The following is a 23,790-nucleotide window of genomic DNA, read 5'->3' as shown; positions in this document are numbered from 1 at the left end:
ATGAGAGGTGAAACGTCTTCAAGCAACTTAAAGAAGTCCAGACGCTTTTCTTTGCAAGCTCCTTAGACTACAATGACCTGGATGACTGAGAACCTTCACAGACTTAAAGGAGTTTTATTGCCATCACATGGACCCTGTGAGTTTAAAGACCAGCCATGATGCATCTCCGTGTCGGTGTAAAATCAGCTTTAGATTGTGTTTTTTTATACTTGTTTATAGTAATAGTCAGTTTAGTGTAGTGGTTAATACTTTTGCCAAACACACAAAAGCTTCCTGATTCAAGATTGGGAGGAGACAAACCTCTGGGAGGGCTGCATAAGGAAGGCCATAGGGTGTAAAAATCTGTGCTAAATCAAATATTTTGGATCCATCCACTACTGTGACGCTGTGTGAATAAGAGGGGAGCCAAAAAAAACTGGTTTCAAATGAGGTGGCGGTTACATTTTAACTGTGTGTATCCATGTTAACAAGCGTCAGTCTGCCATGATGACTCGTACAGAAAAATTTGAAATTAAAAAGTGTTTCCTGGGAATCCTTCATCTTGTCTGTATCGACATGAGCTGTGAATGAATGACATTAACAGTAGTTCAGTCTCTCCTTGTTGTGCTCTCAGTAATATACAAGTAGAACATAATTGGTTGTAAACATAATAGTTTACAACCATTTATATCAAATACTCATTGAAAGTAGCCACTGAGGTCATAAAATCATTAGGAGAGTTTTCATACTGCAGTCACATCAGCGAAAACAGTGGTTGGAGCCGGCAGCACAAGCAAAAATATTTGTCACTTTGTGCAGCAAACTATCAACAGCTTGCAATCTGTTGCTGTTCAAAAAGCAACTTTGCATTGAGATGGCGACAAAAAAGCAAGTCTGCTATCATTATCACCGTTTGTTTTAACACAGTGATCATCTGCTGTCTGCTGAAAATCAAATACACGTACACTAAATATTTACTTTAAGAGTTCAGCTCACAGATTTGAAACAGAGATTCAGAAATTGCCCCAAAACTGGTGACATAGTTGCTGCAGGACAGCAATTAAACTGTAAATTGACAATAGTGCTTAGTAGCCTTGCTGTTACATAGGAATATAATCAGAATAAAACCAGTTGACTAGTAGTGTTCCCTATTGCAAAGCGGTTCAACATGTTTCTTCCTGTTAAAACAGAGTTTTTCCTTGCCACTGTTGCCAAGTGCTTGCTCACAGGGGGTCATTTGGCTATTGGGGTCTTTAGCTTACAGTATAAAGCACATTAAATGTTGTTGTAATTTAGTGCTAAATAAATAAAACTGCACTGCACTCATCAGCGGAGACAGACTCAGATTAAGTGCAATTGTCAGCAATCTGCCAACAACCAGGCAACCTGTGCAACTGACTTAATTGAAACTGGTCACCTGCAGGTGAACTGGTTTTGTTCAGACACCTACAACTAGTGGCTGAATACAGAAAACTTCAATGTACTGGATGACCATTGATTTTTTTTCCTAGTTGCCAGGAGATTGTCATTTTATTTTTACTCTAGTGCAGAGATGTCAAACTAATTTCACATCGTGGGCCACATACAGCCCACTTTGATCTCTAAGATAAAGACATGCAATTTCATCAGAACATCTCAGTTTTTCTACATGATAAAGAAATCCTGCTGGAGTAAATAAAGTCTCTCAGCATGGCTCCTTCAGCTTAAACTGTAAGAAATAAATGTGTAAAATGACAGAAAATACACTGGTACTAGTAGCTGGTTGGCCAGACTGTCTAGTCATTAAATAACACAAAGTTCCTGAAAATGCCCATTTTTGTGGATCCATCGTAAAAACACAGATATTTCTACAATGGATTGTGAAAAAAAGGAACTTTCATATAAATGTTTATTTATCACTTAATTACTTTGATGTAGTCAGTGGCCATGGGGGAGGTCTTTGTCAGCAGCAAAAACTCAAGAAAATATTGTTGTACATGTAAAAGTTAAGCCCACCTTCAAATTTTTTAAAAAAAACCACCCAGTGGGGTAAATATGAGTTTTTGCTGGGCTGATTCTGGCCCCCTGGCCTTATGTTTGATACGCCTGGTCTAGTGGGACTGGGCCATTACTTTAGAATTAGACACTAGATTAGAAATATTGTTTAAATTCTTCACTTTCAAACTTGAAAAGTGGCTGAAATGCCGTTTTTGTAAGGCATTTCAGCTGAAATATTATACATTCTGACAAATTAATTGTAGTTGGTGGAAATCATAACACAACATAGCATGAAGAATTATAAATGAATAAATACAATTTTTTTAAAAGCCCCACACGTGGCTTTTAGTGCAATACCACTGAATATGCAAAAGTAAATGAAAAGCACTTTGACAGCACTGTGCGCTCCATTAACAACTCCCACCTCTTACATAAGGAAGTCAGCTCCTCTTGATCTAATTTACATGGCTCAGCCAGGTTATATTTGGCATTAGAACCACACCCCGAGTCTTTTATGGTGAGCGGGTTTCTTACGACTCGCTGCACCCGTTCTGTCAGGAGAAAAGTCATGCAGTCAGGCACCTAGAAACACCCGACAGGATGTCAATTAAATCTCAGAGTGAGTCCTCCTCGTCTCCAAGCGCCTCTAAAAATAACCAGAGCCACAGCGCCAGAACAGACAAAACAAGTGTTCCTGTTAAAAGTGCCTTTTGTGAGTGCACATTTAAACTCACAGCTGGCTTTACAGACTCGCGGCAGGTGTTTGGGTCCCAATCGCTGCCGTAGCTTCGGTTCTTTGATCTTCTCAGTCTCTTCTCTGGTTACATCAATTCAATTAAGCCCTCATCAGCCTCTGCAGAATCTCTCAGAACTACTCTTCATATTTCTGTTCTTTCGCCATCAAAGATGATGTTTACACTTGTTTTTGCAATTCTGTGAAGATAATTTGGAAGAAAAAAGAATAGGTACCTCTAATTTCTATTTTAGCAGATTTTGAATGGTAACAGGAAGGAGTGACAGAATGAGTGAGAAAGCATGAATCGATCTATAAACTTTGTATAATATTTTTGTTCCCAGTGGTGGAATTACATATCTTTAAGGCTTCTATTTTGGCTGCAAAAGAGATACTTGCAGTTAAGCAGAGCTCCAATGCGGATTTAATGATTGAGAATCAAATGTCTCACAATTTCAGGTGGTTTTCAAATTCAAGTTTGACCCTTACGTCCTTTCCTGTGGGATAACTGAAAAGGAAAAAGTCTCAGACACAGGTCAAGTCAAAGAAACAGCCCGGCCACAGCCCAGTTTTCTAAGGATGCCTTTATTAAAGAGTCAACAACGTGCGCTAGCCGTCCGGTTCTAGAAAAATAACACAGTCATACATTCATCCAAGTGGAAATCCATAAAAACAAAGAAAAGAAAAGAAAAAAACGAAACAAGGACAGGTTTCTTATTCTTAAAGCTCAAAATCCCTTTAGAAGGTGAGAGGGGAACCTGAATGATATACTCATATATGTATGTGTACTGTGTGTACCTGTTTGTCACTGTGTGTGCATGTGAGAAAGTGCTTGTGTGATGAGTAGCAGCAGCAACCTCTGTGACATGTGCAGGAAATTGATTATTGATTGATGCAGGAAACTGGAGACAGTTTTAGTGTTAATGCTCATTTCTATTTAGCCAGATAGTCCAGTGACTAACTGATGACCTGCCCCTAGTACAATAGACCCCAATACCACCATCACTCTTAGTTAGATAAGTGGACTGATGTATGGAAGTCCTGATATTAGTGTAAAACAACTCATTACCTTCAGTCACTGCCTTTTATGTGCATACAGACAGGAAGGGAACAGCAGCAGTGGGGTGACCAGAGACTTCTGGCAATGACAGGGGACAAAAAAACAAAAACTAAGTACCTGCTATCTGGTGACAAGAACAAGGTGAGCACTTTACTTTAACTAATTTTAACTTCGAGGCAGTTGGAGTAACTCTAATGAGACTGAAGGATACTAATGAATGACATATGATTGGTTGAGAAAATGCATGAGAGTTACCCACAAAAGGCTGATATGTTCATAAGCAGCCAAACTCATGGCTGTTGAGCAGTTTAGCAGAAACTTCCTGTTAACTATGCTTTTTGTCTTCTTTTTTCAATCTAATTAAAAAGAAACCGTAAGGACTGAGACATGATCTAGTCGGCCTGTCTTTTCTATGACAATAGTTGACTGTTGATAACACGATGCCATGAAGAAAAAAAAAAAACCCTCCTTCTGAGACATAATTCAAATACACCTTTTCTCAAAACCTTTGAGCCACTCCTGTACCTGCTTCCTATAATAGTGAATGAAAAAACACTGAAACCCAGCAGCTGAAATCCAGTCCTTGCAACCTTAAATCACAATCTAAATGAAACCACCTTACTGGGGGAATGTACATCATTCCAGTATGAAGTGCAGAGCACTGACTACCTTCCAAGTGTGGCACTTGTCAAATCTCAAATGTGATCAGTCAACACACTTGAGATTTGTGGAAAACTGAAATCTTGCCCTTTCCTGTGATTCTGCATGCATACATTTATGTGAGCCTGAATATATGAATCAGGTTAAATGTCCATGGTCTATGAATTTTGGCTTTACCTTGGTTTTTGGTTATGAATGATATTAACTGTCTTCTGTTTTCAGAGGGTTTTTTTTTTACTTTTCAGCTCAGAGGTATTTCTAGTATTTTGAGTATTCAGTTCTACTTATAATTTAGTAGTTAATCATGTTCTCCTCTGTGTTTTCTTTTGTCCTCCTGTGTTTTTCCCTTGCTTAAAGTTAGTCACTCTGTTTTACTTTAAGCTAAGTTTCTAGTGCCTTTTGGTTAGTTTTATTTTCCAATAGTCTCCACTCTACCCTGATTACCCTTCTGTGTATATTTAGTTCCAGTCTCCCTTTGTCTTTTGTTAGATCTTATGTCAGCATTGTGTATTCTTGTTTCTTGGCCTTGTGCCCTTTTGTAACATTCTGAATCTGGCCTCAATAAGAGGTCAAGTTTTATTTGTTAACTCAACTGTTTTTCAGTCATGTTTTTTCTTATAAATCTTGACATTAGAACTAATTTTAATATGAAAATCTAAATGCCCAACAAGTCTAAAATGTGTAATTTTGCCACATATAACTCAGAAACTTGCTATATAGTGACCATAAATTTGACCAATAGCAACTTTTCTTAAAAAGGCTCTTTACTGCTGTTTATGTATAATAAACATACATATTTTGAAGCACATTTTTGAATGGTAATAATGGACAAGCATGTGCCCCGTGTAAATGTGATTAAAAAATGTCTCTTCCTTTACACAAACACGCTATGAAGGCCTGTAATAGAAAACGAGGGACAAACTGCATTAAAATATGAATGGAGCCACTGTGACATTACTCACTGGACTTCACATTTTACATCATGCCGAGGGTTTTTGAGTCAGGAGAGGGGCGGTGAATCTCTAAGTTACAGGCTAATAAATACTAATAAAACCCTAAAATTTCACTTCCTAAACCTGTAGTGCAAACTTCTTGGAGCAATCTATATTATGTGAGATGCTTCTGTTTCAAGGCACCAACTGCACAGGCACAGAGAGATCCAGTCTACTGATTTCAATTAGTGCGAGTGAGATTTTGCAGGCAGGGAGTGGCCTACTAAATCTCGCCTAACTCCTGTGCCCAGATTGGTGAGTTACAAAATAAGTAACCCTCTATACTCTTGTTAAGAATCATTACAAACCCATTTTTTTCATTCTGGGCTGTAAACCAGCTTTTTAATGCTGTAGTGTTTTTAACATAGAAGTCTATCTTTGGATTCAGCCTCAAGTGGCTGTCGGGGGAACTGCATTTTTTAGCACTTTGTGTAATTTTATTAGCCTCGGAGGTTGCTGCTTGAGACAAGGCTGATTCACATTCGACCAGGGTTATTAAAGTGGACTGGAGGCTGCGGCTGCCTTAAGCAATTCACAGTCAAACCTGCAGCTGGTCAGTGGTCGTGTGAGTGAATAATGCATAAGATGAATCACACGTCTCCTCCCGTCCTTACCACTGCTTGATTTCTATTTTTATACCCCACAGTGTATCACTGCATGCCCATTTAGAACATATATCCTCTTCAATAACGCTCTGCTTGTTTCTCTATATCTCAGTCTCTCTATCTCCTGGACCGGCACATGTCTGTATCTCTAGCTTTGTGAGGACACTCTTCGTGTGATTATGACAACTAAATGCCACTTCAAATTCAAAAACCAACCAGGTTTTACTCTAAACCCTAAAATCAACTTTAACCCTCATCAGAGCTGTCAAAATTCCCTCAACTTCAACAAATGTCCCAAAACTCCCAAACGTGGTCCTCAGAATGACACAGTTTGAGATATAAACACACACCTATTGATTGGGTACAACTCTAACCAAGTCAATACCTATTAATCAGGAGCAAAACAGAATCTAATTATGGATTCTGGCTGGATCAATTACACCATGGCCACACACACACACTCTGGAGAACAGACAGGCATTACTGATATTGATCTACCACAGTGATTGATTATTAATGCTCTGCCAAATGGCATGTGCGGCCTGTTGAGTCTGGTGTGGTGTGATCTGAAATCTTTTAAGGACAGCACACACATGACTGCAGTGACTTTATCAAATTATCAATGCTCCTCTGCGAGTGTCTTCACTCAGACATTACATTTCAAAATAAAAGCCTTCGATTGGTGCAACAATGACAGCAATGTTGCGATTTTGTTTTATTGTGGTAAGTAATAGTCAGAGTTTCAGTGCACACGGAAGCCTGACTGATTATGAGACCTGAACAGTTCTGACTATGGGGTGGTGTCATGCAGGCTGGTTGCCATGGTAACAGAGGATCCTGTTTTTTTGGGTTGTTTTTTTTTATCTTTCCACTTTTCTGGGTACTGACCTTTTCAATTGTATTTTTCCTCACCTTTAATTTAATTAAATTTTTTGTTTTAAATGTAAAATCTTTTCAGAGTTGCATTCACAAATAAATAGGCTGGGGATGATATTGGTGAAGCATAGTGACAGATGGAGGGCAGGTCAGTTTTATGAACAAACCGTGTTTAGTGCTTATGCAAATGTGTTAACTGGTGATCTAGCAATCCATGCACTTGTCTAAATGTGTTCCAAAAAGTATATAAATATATAAGGATAGCAATGGCCAGGATTAAATTATATTCTGCTCTGTGTTTCCTTTTGTCCTCCTGTGTCTTTCCACAGGAGGACACTGCCTGTTTTACTTAAGCTACAGTACGTTTATGTTTCTAGTGCCTTGTATTTAGTTTTGCTTTTAAGGTGTCTCCACTCTGCCCTGATTACCCTTCTGTGTATTCATCATCACAGTTTCCCTTTATATGTTGCACCCTCCACATAACAGAGGGTTGCAAGATGCTAGCAGGTAGGGCATACATGGAACACCGTAACCAAGTGGCCATCTTGTATACAGAAACATCTGTGGCGAGTATGGGCTGGAAATCCCAAGGTCAAAATGGGAGACGCCCCCTAGGATGGTTGAGAATGATCAAGCTAAGATCCTCTGAGAACCAGATAAGAACAGAGAAACTGGTGATGGCTAGCCAACCAGACAGAGTAGTGGGGAATGTGGCAATAACGAATGACAGCAACATCAGGAAGAAGCAACATGAGAAGCTGGTGAAGTACCAAGGGCTCAGAGAACAGCTCGGGAAGATGTGGCGGGTGAAGGTAATAGTGGTCCCAGTGGTAATCGGAGCACTAGGTGCAGTGACGCCGTGGCATCTTTCCAGAACAGCGCAGTCCTAGGAACAGCAAGGATACTGTCCATGACCCTCAAGCTCTCAGGCCTCTGGTAGAGGACCTGAGCTTGAACGATAAAAACTGCCCGAAGGGGAATTTTTTTAAATATATATATATGTATATATATCAAGATGGCAATGGGCAAGGAGCTAAAGTGGAGGCTGTATGGTTGAAATGAAAATCAGCTGTGATATTTCCAGTTCTGAGCATTTGTTAGTTTATCTAAATTCTAAAATTCACCACAGTGTCAAGTTAAAGTCAAGAGTCGCCCCTGAACAGTTTCACCTTGTCCTTGCTTCTCTTTGTGCATTTAAGCCCAGTTCCAGCTCTGCTCCTACACTTTTGGTAAATGAACTGTTTTTTTTCTACTCTACCTGAGCACTCGAAGCGTTTTATACATCTTGTCTCATTCACTCATTCATACAAGCACTGGATGGCCAGCTTTTTCTTGAAAGGAGAACATAAACAAAGGCCGCTACACTCCACGTGGAGTCGTACTTATTGCTGCTGAAGGGTCTCCTTATTAAGAGTTAGGGTAAATATTGCAGCTGCAATTCTAAAGACGGTCACAGCAATTTATAATCAGCAACTGCAGCAACTTATACACCTCTCTGATGGGTGGATGCAGTCATGTCCATAACCTGCCTATGTTGTTTCAGATTCATTCAGGTGTTCCTACAGATCCAGCTTCCCTTCAGTTCAGTTTAATGTGATTTAGATATCACAAATCGACAACAACAGTGAACTCAAACCACTCTTCCCTGTAAAGAACCTACAGTATTGGATAGAAAACCCCAGAAATCGGACGACCCCCTAAGTGGACCACTTGTCAACGTTATGAAGGGGCCAAGTCACTTTTAACAGGAACAGACCTCCAACTGAACTAGACTCAGGGAGGGGCAGCCATCTGCCGTTACCGGTTTTGGGTCAAAGGCATAGAGGAGATTCAAAAAGGGAGACCATTATTTTTTTATTTATATATATATACACCGTTTGATTTTGTTTATATCTGCAACAAACTTGCATCCAATTGGGTGGAGTTTCAACCACACAAAATAGGTGCTGCACCTTCAGGGAGTCCAATTAGTATACTCTGTGTTGGAGTGCTTTATAGGCTGCTTCCACTAATGAGTTAAAAGGAGAAATGGGGTGGCTGTAACGCAGGAGGTAGAGCAGATCATCTACTCTAATCTGAAAGTTGGTGGTTCAAATATGGCTGCAAATATGCCAAATATCCTTGGGCAAGATGCTAACGCCTAGTTGTTCTCATCGAATCATGAATTTGTGTGAACGTTAGAAAGCACTATCAGATTGTCTACATCACCCCTCAACTCCTCAGCTGAATCTCTCTCACGGCGCCGACCCTGGGTTGTACCTTAGTTTAGATTTGTCCTTTCTGTTGTGTTTAGTTTGAATGTTAAGATTTGTTTAATAAAATGCACCTCTACTTGTGCCCTCCTTTTCCTCCAGGTTCTCATTTTCACTGCAGATCATCCAGAGCTTTACTTACTCCACTGATGCAATCATTGATGCTGATTATCACTTTAAGGAGCGTTTTTAGAAGCCATTACATTTCTTAAACTCCTTCCTGCTCAGCATAAGTCCAGTCTGCGAGCCAGCCGATCAAAACATCGATTTATTAAATGCCTGAAGCCTCACACAAGATCAAAAGATTATTCAAATATTAATCCACAGTTTTCTAATATCCTGATGCATTAGAGCTGGATTAATTGATTTTCTCTGGGCCACTTGAGGGTAGTGCAACAACCTGAAAACACACCACTGATGTATTATCACTTTTTAGCATTTTCACGGGGAGTGTGTGTGCAGTCATTTGCACACCCGGCAGACAAATAGCAAGTTTTTCTACCAATAACTACGCAATTCATATTGCACAGTCATTCCTATTAACTGGTGTAGCTTTAAGACTTTGTGAGCATGAGGGCAGACTCAAAGATTTTAAATTTGTCATTTCCACAATTTACCACCAATAAATTGAAGAAAAGTGTGCAGTGGTCTGAAATGAAAATACTGGATATCAACACAAACACATACACTTGACAGCCCTCATAGAATATGTAAGCAATGAAGGTTATCTTTATAGCGCAAATGTTGTTGGTTGATACAGATGATATGATACAGACAAGGTTAAAGATGGAAATCATTTCAAAACAAAGAGCTAAAAGAAGCAAAAAATTGTCTGAAATGTGAAGCAACTATCTTCGCAGTCTTAGATCGGCGTTCTTTTTGATCACCAGCAGGGGGCGATACTACAAAAAAAAAATCTTCAACCCTATAGAAGCCAATGGGGTAAACAGTCCTTGTTCTTGACTTCTGCAAACCTTTCCTGATGAATCATGATGTGCTCACTGACTTCAGGTCATACTAGATAAAACATTATGTGCATTTTGTAAGTTCTGGGGAACCTAAGTTTCAAAGGGAGGGATTATGCATGGTAGTATAAGACATGTCAATCAGCCAATAAGCAGCCAGTTTCAGTGGGATTTCTATATTGCTTGTGACACCTGGTTCCAAATTATATAATGTCGTCTGGGATTAATAAAGTATTCTTATTCAAAACAGGACTTCAGACACTGGTGTGTGATGTCAGGTTAGCTATGTCCATCTTTTCCTGCCTCCCATATCATCTGCAATAATAACAGAATTAGTTTTCACATGTCATATTGTATCATTTCAACAACGAGACAATTGGCAGTTTTAAGTTATTTTAATTTTTGTTACACTAAAATATTAAATAGTTATTTTGTACTTTTACTTCAAATTTCCAAGGAAATAACACTTTTTTACTGATATTTCACTATACTGTGAAGTTTGTCATCAATGACATCAGCTCACTGGAAAAGAAAATGCCCTTCATTAACTTTTATAGATGCCTGCAAACATAACATAATAATATTTTTTTTCTATATTGTCGGAAGCATTGTTATCACAAATGAAATAATTTTGAGGCTATGTCACCTAACTGTCTTTGCTCTGACTAAAGGCCAGGTACTAGTTTGCTCTTTGTCACCGGCCTTTGAAGTGTGTACTTTAACAAAAAATGACACAACATTTAGCATATTTAACATTTAAATATGCTAGACATCTCAGGTAAACAACAAATTCTAAATTAGAAGCTGTACTTATTTTATCAGTGGTGTTTCTACAATACTCCCCCTTTCAGTTCAGATCGCTGAGGGTCTTTTAAAGTAGTTTAGTCCAGCCTCTCAAGTGACCACACAGTTAAATCAAGACGTTTACTGGTGTATATTTTGCTCAGTCTCACCACCCTGGTGTTTGCTTTGGGCTTTGCTGGTCCCTTGTATATTTTTAACTGGCCTGAGACAAAGCTCAAAGCAGTCTACATCTGCACAAATAATTATGATTAGCAACTAAAGTTTAAAATTAAATTGTGTGGTAAAGTAGAGAAGGCCGCTGTCAGCTTGTAGCAAAGATGAAAGACTTAAAGATCGCTATATCGCTGTTTGTCTGGAGTGCTGGAATCAGTTTTACAAACCAGTTTTGGAAGTGAGCAGGAAAAATGTTGCTCTTCTTCATGTTTAAGGTGTCATGAGGAAGGACTCCTTGAAAAGCTTCTGATTATGATTACACGATTACAGTAAGTATCACTGCTGTTGTCAGCCTTATAAAAAATAAAAAATGCTGTCGCTCCCCCTGGGTTCACGGTCTCTGTGCTGCCTCTCTGTTGCTTGCTTTGAGTTTATCAGAGAGGAGAGTTCTGCCATAAATTACAGCCCTGCGTGGCAACTTCACTGACATTCATCTTCACTTGCTGTGTTTGCAAGCTTTTCATTGAGAAAAATAACGGCGATCTGGGCTGTATCCTACAATACAAATCCACTAAGAACTATGTCTCTTTCATGGGCTTCATGCACTTTCTTTAATGTGCAGATTTAAAGCCTAACTGTTAGTGAGGTGAGGCTGGAGCTGACGGGTGGAAACTCATTCACCTGCCCTGCTACTGAATCAGCTTCCAAAACACTTCTATTTTTTTTAAAGAGGCTTTGTGATATATGTATATATCACATATATACTGTAAAATAGTGTAAAAAACAGCATAGTTGGCAAACATAGGAACTACTACAACTCATAGTGGGGCTGCTAACTTGTGCTGCTTTCTGGTGAAGCAGCGGAAACACTGATGTTGGTGGCGATACTCAACATGAATATTACGTTAGTGTGATTAAAAACATGGATGCATCATTTCCATGTATATCACTAGTCTGCATTCAGCCCAGTGTGTGTGAATGTTAGATAGAAAGCACTTGCATAGAAAAACCATAAAAAAGCGCTTGTATGAATGGGTGAATGAGGAATGTTATGTAAAGCGCACTGAGTGCAATTACTAAAACTAAATTTCTGCCATGCTTTAAAGTGGCAACAGACAAATCCTCTTTTTTAATTTATCATTACAAGCTGACATTTTCATCTATAGGGCAGTAAAACATGACGCTGAAACACCATGGGTCCATTTTGCAACACTGCAGTCTGAAGATTGGTATTTCCATCTGCAGTCATTTGTATTTGTATTTGCTCTGTTCTCAGACCAGCACAGAACAGAGCAGGTATCAGTAACAAACAATATAACATTGATTACATCAGACACATCAATTTAAGGAGGGGTTATGAGTGGACAGGGTTGCAAAGCAGCTTGCAGATGTGCAGCAACTGTAGCCAGGTTAAAGCAGCTTAAATAGCACACACTATATAAGATCTGCCAATGGCATGCATAGCAAGGTATCAGCTGAACCACCAGCTGATGTGGCCTGACATTAAGACCAGCTGGTCTGCTGGGGTTGTGGTTGAGCCTGACTTCATGTTGTGCCTGAGTTTACTCTAGCAAACAAAAAAATTAGTCTCCTTCAAAAACAACCGAAAAAGGGAAAGAGTGAGAGTGATTAAAAAACAAAACTGACAAAACTAAACAAAAATATCCATCAAATAATGGATTTAGCATAATAGAAGGTGCTGCAGCAGTCTAAAAGACAAACAAAGGCAATGCAAAGCAGAGGAGGATTTAGACTTCGTAGGCATGTAGAGCCTACGATGTAACCATGGCTGACGTGCTTGTGTGCTGCTGCATTATGTGTTGATTACAGCGTGGCCGTGTCCAGATGTTTCAGTGCCAGCAGATAGAAAAAAAGGAACATTTTTCCCTCCTCGGTGTGCTGTCTTTTTTGCACTTTTTTTTATTCGTTCGGAGGGAAATCATTTTTGTCCCACTCCTTTGTACATTCCCTCACATCTACTCTGATTGTTTCAACAATCTACCTCTAGGAATCTGCTGTCATTTGTGAATCCTTATATTGATGCTATGTTCATTGTTCCTTATACTAAGAGGATGACTGCTATTCTCTCACTGACAAATTCAAAAACTGCCGTGAAAAAGTAGCCGGAAATGCACGGGAGGAATCGATGGTACTGAACAGGCCAATCACAATAGGAGCTTCAGAGGTTACTCCTAGCAGACCTTGAAGGGCTAAAGAGTTAATGTGAAACCAAAAACATATCCAAATCCCAAATTGTGAAATGTTTGCTAATTCAAATTAAAAATAAAACATCCTTGTACTTTTAAGATCTAAACGACCAACTGTGTCTTAATTTCTCACAATTACTAAAATCAAACAGTATTAAAGCAGTTGTCACGTCATCCTCTGTTACTGGAATGTAAAGTAAGAAGACATTGATTTTTAAATACTAAATTGATGGGCTGGCACTGCTAAGCACTTAACTGCGCACCTGCTGTCCGAGCTCTGGCCGTGACATTATGATTACAGGATGCACAGCGGTTGACGTCGTGACATTTTGGAATGCTGATTTATTGCTGCTCTGAGGCTTTCTACTGCCAGGACAGCTGCCTAACCAGAGGGCTTTTTTATGAAAAAAAGAGGACAAGGACGGACAAAATGAATAAAACAGTCAAATAAGAAATAAGAGGAGGTGATGTCATCCTGCTGAGAGACCAACAAAAACAAGACCAATACTTTTAGCTGTCAGCTATTCATCACACAAGCTGATTTTTAAGTGCGTGAATGTGTGTGTGCTTGCATGTGTGTGTTGCAGGTAACGGTGTTTTTTCTTTTTTTCTTTTTTGATCAAACATGCATAATTTCTCTACTTCACCGCTGACAGTCGTATATTAACCAGAGTAAAATTCAACAGCCTCTGCTCATGCCAACCCTTTGAAGTCGCCTCACCAAGCGACTTCAAGAGAAAAAAAAAATCATGATGAAATTCTGGTGAAATTTCCCTTTTAAATAGATTTCCCAGATAGATAGAAAGGGAAACTCATCCCCATTTTAGTCCATCTGTTCCTCATTCAAGCATATCTATGTGCCTTCACTTATTTGCCTCATTTCCTCTCCCTCCATTCTTCCAATCATTCCTCCTGCCTTTATTTCCCCTGACCTTGTTCTTCCTTCCTTAAAACGTCCCGCGTTTCTTAAGCTCTCTCTCCCACCCCCATTTATCCATCCCTCCTCCCTCTTCCACACAATAAATATCTTATTATTCACCAGGTTAAAGTGTACTTATTAAGGAAGAGCTGAACGAGAAGCCAGGATATCGTAGGCAACTCAAATAGAAGCAAAGACAGTGTATAGAAACCAGAATAGTCCTCATTATTATTAATAGAAGTCTCTTATTATTATTACCGTTATTATTATTACTAGTATAATTGTTATTAGGATAAAATAAAGTTCCTTGGCCCTTGTTGATGCAGAGAGAGAGGGTGCAGGCTATTGACAGCAGAGCAAAGGTTCCATGCTGCTTCTGTTCATCCCAGTGATTCGGTCAAATTTAAATCCATTGTTCCATGGTTAAAGGGGACATTATTCCGTGTGCCATCTCCTTCCATTCAGCTGAATGTAAAAGCATAGTTCAATTCAAATTCCACTGGTTTTAAGATGATTTAATTCCATTTTTATTCCGATACAGATTCGAAGTTTGGTTAAAGGGAAAGAAACCATCATGTGAAACTTTCCAAACAGGGATATTTCCTTTTTGAAAAGTCACTTTGAATCCTTGTAATCCCATAATAACGATGTGTGTTTTAATCTTTCGGAAAAAAAAGTATGCTCCTTTTTAAATGAACTCCTTTGGTCTCATGGTGGCATTTGTGGAAAATGGCAGATGTATATAAAGACAGTTTGGCTTTGTGAAGGCTGTGAAGATCAGACAAAAAGACGGGGACTGCCATCGAGAGGGAAAAATAACTTCATCACAAAACAAGAAATCAATGTAATTTGTCCAAGAGCTTACACTTAAGTTCAGTTAAGTTAAGTTCAGTATTTTAGTAGCTCAGGTATACTTAGCTCCATTTGGCAAAGTACTTATTTGGGATGATTGTAACCATCATCTTCCCCAACCCCTTTAATGCGGACCCCAGCATGTCAAAGCACCACAAAATTTTCAATGCAAAACCTGCCTCAAACTTTTCCTGTAATTTACTTTGTCCTCATTTACATCCTCATATTTTTAATTAGATACTTTTACCCCAATATGAAATTCATATTTCCTTCTCTTGTGTTTTATTCACAATTATTCATGAATATATACATATATAAATATATGTATATATTGCCAATTTTAAATATGACATTGTGATATAATTTGGAAACTGTAATAGCGACAGTGAGAAAATACTATCATCCTACATAGTTTATATTTTGGCAGTTAAACATCTGTTGAATTGTATTCTAGCAATGAATGTTTCTTATGTATCCATGGATGAACGGACATGGATTTCTGTGACACTGAAGAAAACTTGATGATAAATGACATTTATCTGTGTTTAGCTAGCTAGCTAGGCTCTCTTGGAAATTCACTCAATGGTGAACTTGCGTGTGTTGTGTTTCCATCTTAAAAAATCCCAGACAATGTCAAACTTGAGATACTTTGATTGTCTGGAATAAGTTTTCCAAATAGATATTTATGGACTTTTAACTGAGTTCTAGCAATTTATCTCCAGAACCTTCCAACAATAAAGTTCACATAATAGTGAAAGTGTCTGTTTAAACCCTGAAATATACCAGACAAACTGTCTCTATGAACATCTGCCACTTTAGGATGCCCTCTGTGGTGTTACCATGACGATACAGTCAATCCTTAGAACCTGCTCCATTCTCGGGTGTGCTGCATTCTAGAATTCCAGAATCCCAAATCCATCCAGGTAAGTTCTAGAACGGATTCCACCAAATTCTCCGCCCTCTCTCTCTGTCTCTCTCCATCTCTGTATATATTCAGCCATTTTGCAAACAAACAAAAACAGTTTGGTAGTCCCTTTCTCCTATAGCTGTGTAGTGACGGAGTCCTCTATGACCTCGCAGCTGTCCTCGATGACATCATCGCAAGGTCCCACCCAACCGCCCATCATCATCACCCCTCCTCCTCCCCCTCCTCCATCCACGCTGCCATCACCCGATCCTCCCATGCCTCCACCCTGGAAAACGTCCTCACTGGAGTCCAGGAGGCGCGAGCTGGACTCAGACATGTTGGAAGCACAGTGCAGGGATTGGCAGGGGCAGGGGGGCGGGAGGGGCAGTGTCAAAAGCGAGTCTCGCCCATTCGTTCTCCGAGGAGAGAACGACGGGTTACTGATGTCAACAGAACGGCCCATCTCGTTCAGGTGAGTCTCGCTTCTGGTCACGTTGCTGAGTCCAAAGTCGGAGTGGCTGTGGCTCCCCAAGGGGCGGAGCAACCCGTCAGAGATGGTGTAGGAGACTGGGGACTGAACAGGGACAGGCATGGGTGGGGCTTTGCGTTTGGAGCGGGAGAACAGGTAGGAGAGGCGTTTGAAAGAGTCCGTCTTTGCACTCGGACCTGATAGGCGCTGCAGACGGCTCCTTGTACGAGCGAGTGATGATGAGAGCGCTGAAGAGAATGATGAAGATGACGACGGGACAACAGAGGTGGAGGATGGAGAGATGACGGTCGTCTTCAGCCCATTGCTCTTTGGTTTTCCCTCCTCTTCCTCCTCCTCTGTCCCCCATTCAATACCTTCCTCCAGCTCCTCCCCACCTACCCCCCTTTCTACCTGGGTCATTCCAGAAATAGAACGCACCAGTGCAGACACGCCGAGCGTTGGTGTCGGCTTTGTGTCATCTTCTGCTGGAGTCATGAAGGTCACGCTCTTTGATCTCTGGACTCCCAAGCCTCCTCCGGTGCCTTCACCTGACTCGCTGTCGTCCTCAGATGCCATGGCACCATCATCTTTCGTTGTCTCACTGGAGGAGGAGTAGTTACGCCGAGGAGGACGCCGGTTCCCAAGGAGATCTAGGACCTCGTAGCGGAAACTGGAGATGTCTTGCTTCAGCTCCTAAAGATAGACATGAATTCATAATGTAAATCCTAAGGATATAACATTTCTTGCTATGAGAAGCTAAAATTGAGGTTTAAAAAAAGTAGCACTTCTACTTTTCATTCGGAGGGATGTACTGTTAATTCTAAATCCCTATATCAAAAAAATATCTAATATCCAAAGGAAAACCAAGAAGTAAAAACCACGGAAAGGGAAGGTGAGGGTGAGGAGGGTAAGTGGGAGAGATGAGGCTGATGACTGGCTGAGAGAGGGGAGGTGAACCATTAGTTTGTAGAAGCAGAGGGTGAAGAGGAGGGTGATGAAGAGAGGAAGATCAAGGTCAAGAGACGTGCAAGAAGAGAGGAAAACAGAGTGGATAAATCCTGAAAGTGAGTGTAAAGAGACTGGGGTTGGTGGAGGGGAAATGACGAGAAGCAAACATTTATTCTCAGTTTAGTTGGCATCAATGAAACTTGTAGGTTTAGTCTCAACTGCTTAACATAAAAGAAGAGAAAATAAAGGTTTAACATGGACAAAATGAGTAAGTCTGTTAACCCAACAGTATTAAAATATCAGAAGCTTCAGGGTTTACTCAAAGTTTCTTAAACTGTATAGCCACACATCTGACACCAAGTACTTCTGTACTGAAGATGACAGTGTAACAAGTATTTATGGCAATGCTAATAGCTAGATAGCCTGCTAGCGTTGCTACTGTACTGTACTAATGATATAGCTTCCTCCTGCTGATGGAAAATTTGTTGGTAAAACTGATGATGAAGTGACCAGCGTTCCAAACTCAACTTTTTTGACTGTTATGAATACATCATCTTGGGCAGTAAGATTGCAAGTCAGCAACAACATAGTGCGACCCAAATTTGGGAGACACGAGTAGCAAGAAAGGGGTGAGATAAACTCACTGATGTCTCACACCCTGTACCCGATATCACCTTTGCAAATATCCTATGACCAGAGGTGTGTTATATCTTGCAATACAATTGTAAAGAACAATTCCAGGTGGTATGGTCCAAAGTGTCACTTAGCACTGAGTTGTATTTGATTTTGGGGAATGATACTAGAGCACTTTCTTGTGGTTTTTGTCTTTAATGTCTGTAATTGCCATTGTGTGGCATTGTCAGCAAAATATAATGCTAGATCAATGGAGCAGCTAACTTTCTCTGAGTAAAGAAAGAAAGAAGAGAGAAGTGGAAACGTTATTCTTCACGGTCTTTAATGGGTCAAACCCTTAAAACTCTGGTTCTTCCACTTCCTACAAGGTACTCAGTAACATGAGACCATGAAATCATGATTTATTCTCCACACTTCCAATTTCCAAAGGACCTTGAGAGCCCTAGGACATACCCTCGTGTTTATTTGAACTGTCATTTCTTCTAAAATTGGTTTACAGTACAATCTAAATCTGTATAGCGACCCAGACATTATGCGATATCTATATTTCTGCGTATTTTCATGGAACAGAGACAAATTAGATCAGTTTCTTCTGACTGAGAGTTCCATCATGTTGTTTGTTTGTATTTTTTTGCTTCAGGCCATCTTTACTTTAAAACAACTGTTAACAGTTTCCATTTGTTTATACTCCAAATCTTTTGCTTATTTGTGTTACAAACAATCTGCATTCGAATTGCTTTGAATTTCTCTTCATCATCCGTATGATGTGGGTCTTCGTACCCAGTTTTCTTACATAATAGCTAGAGGCTGTGGATGGGCGGGGCCAAGCAATTATTTGTAGCTGTTTATTTAGTGTGTATATTATGTAATGTTGCTTTGTTCTTTTTAAATTGAGACCTTTAGGACATTTTTGGAAAATGGGATTCTACATCTCCAAAGATTAGCCTTTTAATCATTTCATCACAGATTAAACGCATTATATTCCTTAAATCAGTTGGTTTCTAGAAATGGATAAGCATTGAAGGGAAGGAATTGCCTCTCCCTTTTTCCCCCAAGAAGAAAGTAAAACAACTATTGGAAGATTTTCACTGTGTTGCTTAGCTCTGAAGCATCCACCAGGGAGGAGGGCTGATGTTTATTCCCATTCAGATCACGTGCATTGTGAATTTAGCCTGTAGCTTTAATACAGAAAATTACCATAAATGCCTGCATAAACATGCACTCTGTTTACTGTAACTCGCTGCTTGCTGCATTTTTCTCCTGCAAAACAGAGACCAACGAGACCCAAATAACTCTGCTAAAAAAAAAAAAATCCTTTTTGTCTTTCTCACCATATGGGATCCAAATGCTTCACTGGGGAGAGTAAAAACTGACTTCAGCATGCACCTGATCTTAGCTACGTGTTTTTAAGCACACAAACGCGCACTTTCTGCACAATTACAACTCCCGTATTCTACATTAGTACACACAGAAGTACACGAGCACACTCGGGGTGTGAACATTGATTGAGTATGATGTGCACCTGATGTTGTTTTTGCATTGAAAAACCCAGAGGAACTTTCCACTTCAAAGCCCAGGCTGGGCTCCAAGGGCTTCATGAGAAACAGACTCGGGAGGTAAAAGCAGCTCAGAATAATTTATGGCCCAGAATATTTTGGAAAGGCAAAGAAGCTCTCTTCAAGGGTTATTGACTTAATGGCTGGTATTGATGAGAGCTGTAGATTTGGGGCAGGAGGTGGTTATTAAAAATCTTTTGATAAATCTCAGTAGAGACAAAGAGTAGCTCTGCATCTGGTATCAGTGAAACCTGCACTATTATCACAGCACTAACATACATAAACATACATAAACAGTTGCTGTGCTCTGTTTCTGCAGACTGGCCTGTGAAGCTTTTAATTACAGATTTGCTGCAAACCTGAAGAAAGATGGATTTTACACTCATTACTTACAGCATGTGAGAGGTGTTCTGTCTTTATTCTGATCACCCACCTTAAAGTTTTCCTCTGTCAGTCCCTCGTCTGTCTTGGCACTGCGTATCATTGCTGCCACGTACCTCTTCACCAGGTTCCGGATCACTTCCTGTTGGAGACAGGTGCCATAATTTCATTGCTAGCATGTGGTTGTGGTTTTGTGATGGACCTGTCCAGTCTATGCTAACACCTGCTGATAGCTTCACTCTCCACCCTCTCTGTACTCTCAACTGCTCTTTCGTTGGTTACAGCCAGTTCACAGGTCATTGTTGTTAATATCAAATCAACCAATCACATGAATTTAGGGCATGTAGAGATTGTCAAAAATCAACAAAGAACTGAGGTGCAAGGCAGGAGGACAATCAACCCCCACCCCTAGGGGAGGAAGCAAGAGTTACTGAGAGTGAGGGGCAAACAAAGGGCAAACGCACACTACCTTAAAAGGATTTGGGGGTCAGGGTGTCAGCACCCTTGGCCACTGTACTAGTGTATTTCTATTGTGGAGGGGAGGAGACCAGAGGTTATAACTGTAACTGTTGTGTGGAGTTCTTTAGATCAGCCTTTAGCATAGGACTGCATAGGAGTGCAGTGTGCTGATCTCCAGATGCATCTGTAAGAATAATGGGTAATAAAAGGATTGTGTAAAACATGGAAACATCTCAGCGTGATCTCTATCAGGACCAAAAGAATCGCAGAGACTGGCGTTGTCTCAACAGTTTCCAGCAGCTTGTTGAATCTGTGCCATGAAGAATTAAGTTAAAATGCTAAATTGGGGTTTTTAAAAAGCCTTGAGAGTGTCTTGTAGTTCTTGGACGTTTAAGATTGTATTTATCTTCTCTGTAAATCCCTCCAAACAAATCGCCTCCAAATCAAGGATGTGCTCCTACTGAAAAAATAATCCCTACAAAGAGAAACTTCACAAACTTACTAAGTACTTACTATACTGGCTAAATCCATCTCCATGATACACTGACTTTTACTGATTTCTAATGTACTGAAAACCCACTGAATCTTTATTCATTCAGATATTATATCGTTGTGCTCTGTGTCTGTCTGAGCTGTGTGAACATTGCAATGCAGCACAATTCAACCCTGTGTAGGAATTTAAATGTTATTGTCTCATTAAGTAATCAGCCAATGAGGCGGGTCACCCTCATTGATTTACAGACCAAAGACAAATTTCACAAGCATTTGGTGCTCAGTGGGTGGCAATTCAAACCCTGACACACTGCAACAGTGCGCGCACACACTAACACACTGCATCCTCCCACAGTCAACACCTGTGCCTGCCAAACAGGACGGTCTGGCATGCTGTCACTCTCCGCCTCTGCCAAGACACACCACACACTCTTGTTAAAATGCAGGACAGATTCCTGCAGCAAACCTTAAAAAACATGGACAGATATCAAAGTAACAATCAGCACTGCCAAATACAAAGTACTGGCGTTCCTGCGTTTGTAGTCCCTGCCAGTGCTGAGGTGTCAAAATACAAGAGCTCAGTTTTGGTTGATTTGCTCTACTAATACTGAAAAAAATCCCCTTAAAGCTGGACATCAAACGGAGGGTTACAGCTGCCAAAAACAATACACGGTTTCGTTTACTGAAAAAGGTGCTCGCTGTCTTTGTAACTCAAAGTAGAGCAAAACTCTCAAAACACAAATTCACTTGGATTCACAGTAATCAGACCTTTTGCTATTCACGAGATGAAAAGCACACAAGCTTTTCTCTAGTGATTTTTAAGGCCAAGGGGGTTAAAAAATTCTCAGGTGACAATAGTTACCTGACGTTCAAGAGAAACAGTGAAGATGTTTCAGAGCATTTGGATTACATTGGCCTTATCAGCGAGCCTTTACTGAACCCTACAGCACCCTTGAATCATACACTTTAGAATCACAGATTCACTGGTTTTCAATGTTGAAGCCTCAACATTTGCATTATGGCAGCCAGATGGAAGTACTGGCTTTCTGAAGCCACATGTGGCCATCTTTGGACAAGAGTCAAACAAATGGAAGCGAGACCGAGTAGTAATACAAAGTGGGGACTTTACATATAACTCAGTGACTATAAACCTGAAGGCACTGAGTTTGCTGGCAAAGCAGTGTGGGGAAAAGTAGTAAGGACACTCCTACTGTATGTCAGTAAAGATGAAGACTGTGCAGGAACTACACACCTGGTAGTGCTGATTCTGCCTCAGACTGTCGGCATGACGCTCCTGCAAAGAGAAGAAACGTTGTGTTAATACATGGTTTTCCACATTTAGCAAAAAGTTCTTTTACTCCTGTATCTCCAAAAATGTGCACTCCCTTACAACTAAACTGTACCCTCACTTATGAGCGCAGGGAACGCCCTCTCTCCACCAAAGACCAACAAAGCCTACATAAGGAGGCAACAATGACACTTTCATCTGGTATATTTGGGGTCAACTCCTCTATGGGACCATTTTTATTAAGGTTTGGCTCTTCTTCTTCTTGCTGCTGTACCCTTTTAAGGGTTACTGCAGCAGATCACCTGCCTTTATCTTACCCTATTCCCTAGCATCCGCTGTCACTTAACCCTTTGCATGTCCTCCTTCACTACACCCATGAATCTTCTCTGTGATTTGGTAGATTGTGTTAAACAGTCTGGTCACTGCCCTCTCTAATTGACTCCATACCTCCACAGGATTGTCATGAAGCATAAAAAGTTGTACAAAATGCTTTGAGTGCCCAGGTAGAGTAGAGAGGCACTATATAAGACCCAGTCCTTTTACCAACCACTCTTCAACCTCTTCAAAGCTGCCCTCACTTTCTCCTCACTAATCCTCTGCACCTTTTTATTCACCAACTTTCCTCTTTTCTCTCTCTCATTTTCTTATTTTTCATAAAAAAACACTTGCAAGGTTTTGTTTAGAGTGTACCCTTTAACCAGACAACCTTCTTAGAAGTTTCACAATTTTTTGGGTTGTCAAAGCAGTTTGGGGAAGCTCTGGCTACAATATTTCCAGTTAGCTTCTGACAACAAAACCCAATTTGGAGCGGGTGGGCAAACGTTTCTGCCTGTCACTGTTTCAAATACAGGTAAACTGAAAGAAAAAAAAACTTTGCTGAATCAAAGGATGACAGCTGGTGAACTGAGCCCGGAAATTTGCTAATGTGTCCCCTCTTTTTGCTCTCCACATAGACTGTTTACCTTTGAGCTAGTCGAGCCTGTTCAAACGCGATTGTGCCACAGAAACGAGACTACAAACAGAAACCACAGATATGCATATTCATATCGGTTTATAGAGATCATCATCAGGATGATAAATCTGACATTTTTATAGAGAGTTTATCTGTCTTCTAGTGCCAAACTGAACCAAAAGCAGCCAGGTAACAAATTGATTTTGGGAATTTCATAAGAAAATTAAGCTTTTACAATCCTTCATACTAGAGAGGTGCCGAATAATGAATTTCATTTAATCATTTTTTTCCACTCAAAACGATTATATATGTAACAGTTTAAAGGGCCAAGTTATGCCCTTCATTCACATTTCAGTGCTGACATCCAGAATCACAATCATTACAGTGGCAGAAACGAGCAGAAATGTGAATCTCTCCTCTATAAAAGGCTTTTCTCACCTTATCCAATGATAAATTAAATTGAGGCGAGCATGCTGGGAGCATGAAGGTTATTTTTAGCGGGCTACAGCAAACCAAACCTAAGACACAGGACTTGTCACTCTGCTGCAGACTTTGCTGAACTCAAGAAGACAAACAGACATGAATACGTGCAGATTTCGCAATACGATATCACATATAGAATAACAGATAAATCGAGGTGAAACCGTTAAAGGAGTTCAGAAAAAAGTAGA

General features: G+C 40.1%; 1 protein-coding gene across 1 annotated transcript in view; it reads right to left on the bottom strand.

Annotated features, from left to right (window-relative positions):
• Positions 1 to 1,676: 1,676 nt before the first annotated feature.
• LOC102303630 (short transient receptor potential channel 5) overlaps positions 1,677 to 23,790 on the bottom strand; it is a 224,732-nt gene continuing 202,618 nt past the window's right edge. The window contains exons 16-18 of the mRNA XM_005946022.3: positions 22,132 to 22,173; positions 19,981 to 20,070; positions 1,677 to 17,103 (exon numbers count right to left, since the gene is read on the bottom strand). Of these exons, the coding sequence (XP_005946084.1) occupies positions 16,075 to 17,103; positions 19,981 to 20,070; positions 22,132 to 22,173 (1,161 nt within the window). The 3' untranslated portion in view covers positions 1,677 to 16,074. The remainder of the gene's footprint in view (positions 17,104 to 19,980; positions 20,071 to 22,131; positions 22,174 to 23,790) is intronic.

This window comes from Haplochromis burtoni, unplaced genomic scaffold, assembly GCF_018398535.1.
Source record: "Haplochromis burtoni strain Fernald_Lab_line unplaced genomic scaffold, NCSU_Asbu1 Contig_470, whole genome shotgun sequence".
Taxonomy (NCBI): Eukaryota; Metazoa; Chordata; class Actinopteri; order Cichliformes; family Cichlidae; genus Haplochromis; species Haplochromis burtoni.
Note: the sequence above shows the minus strand (reverse complement) of the source record. Positions and strands in the feature narration are given on the sequence as shown.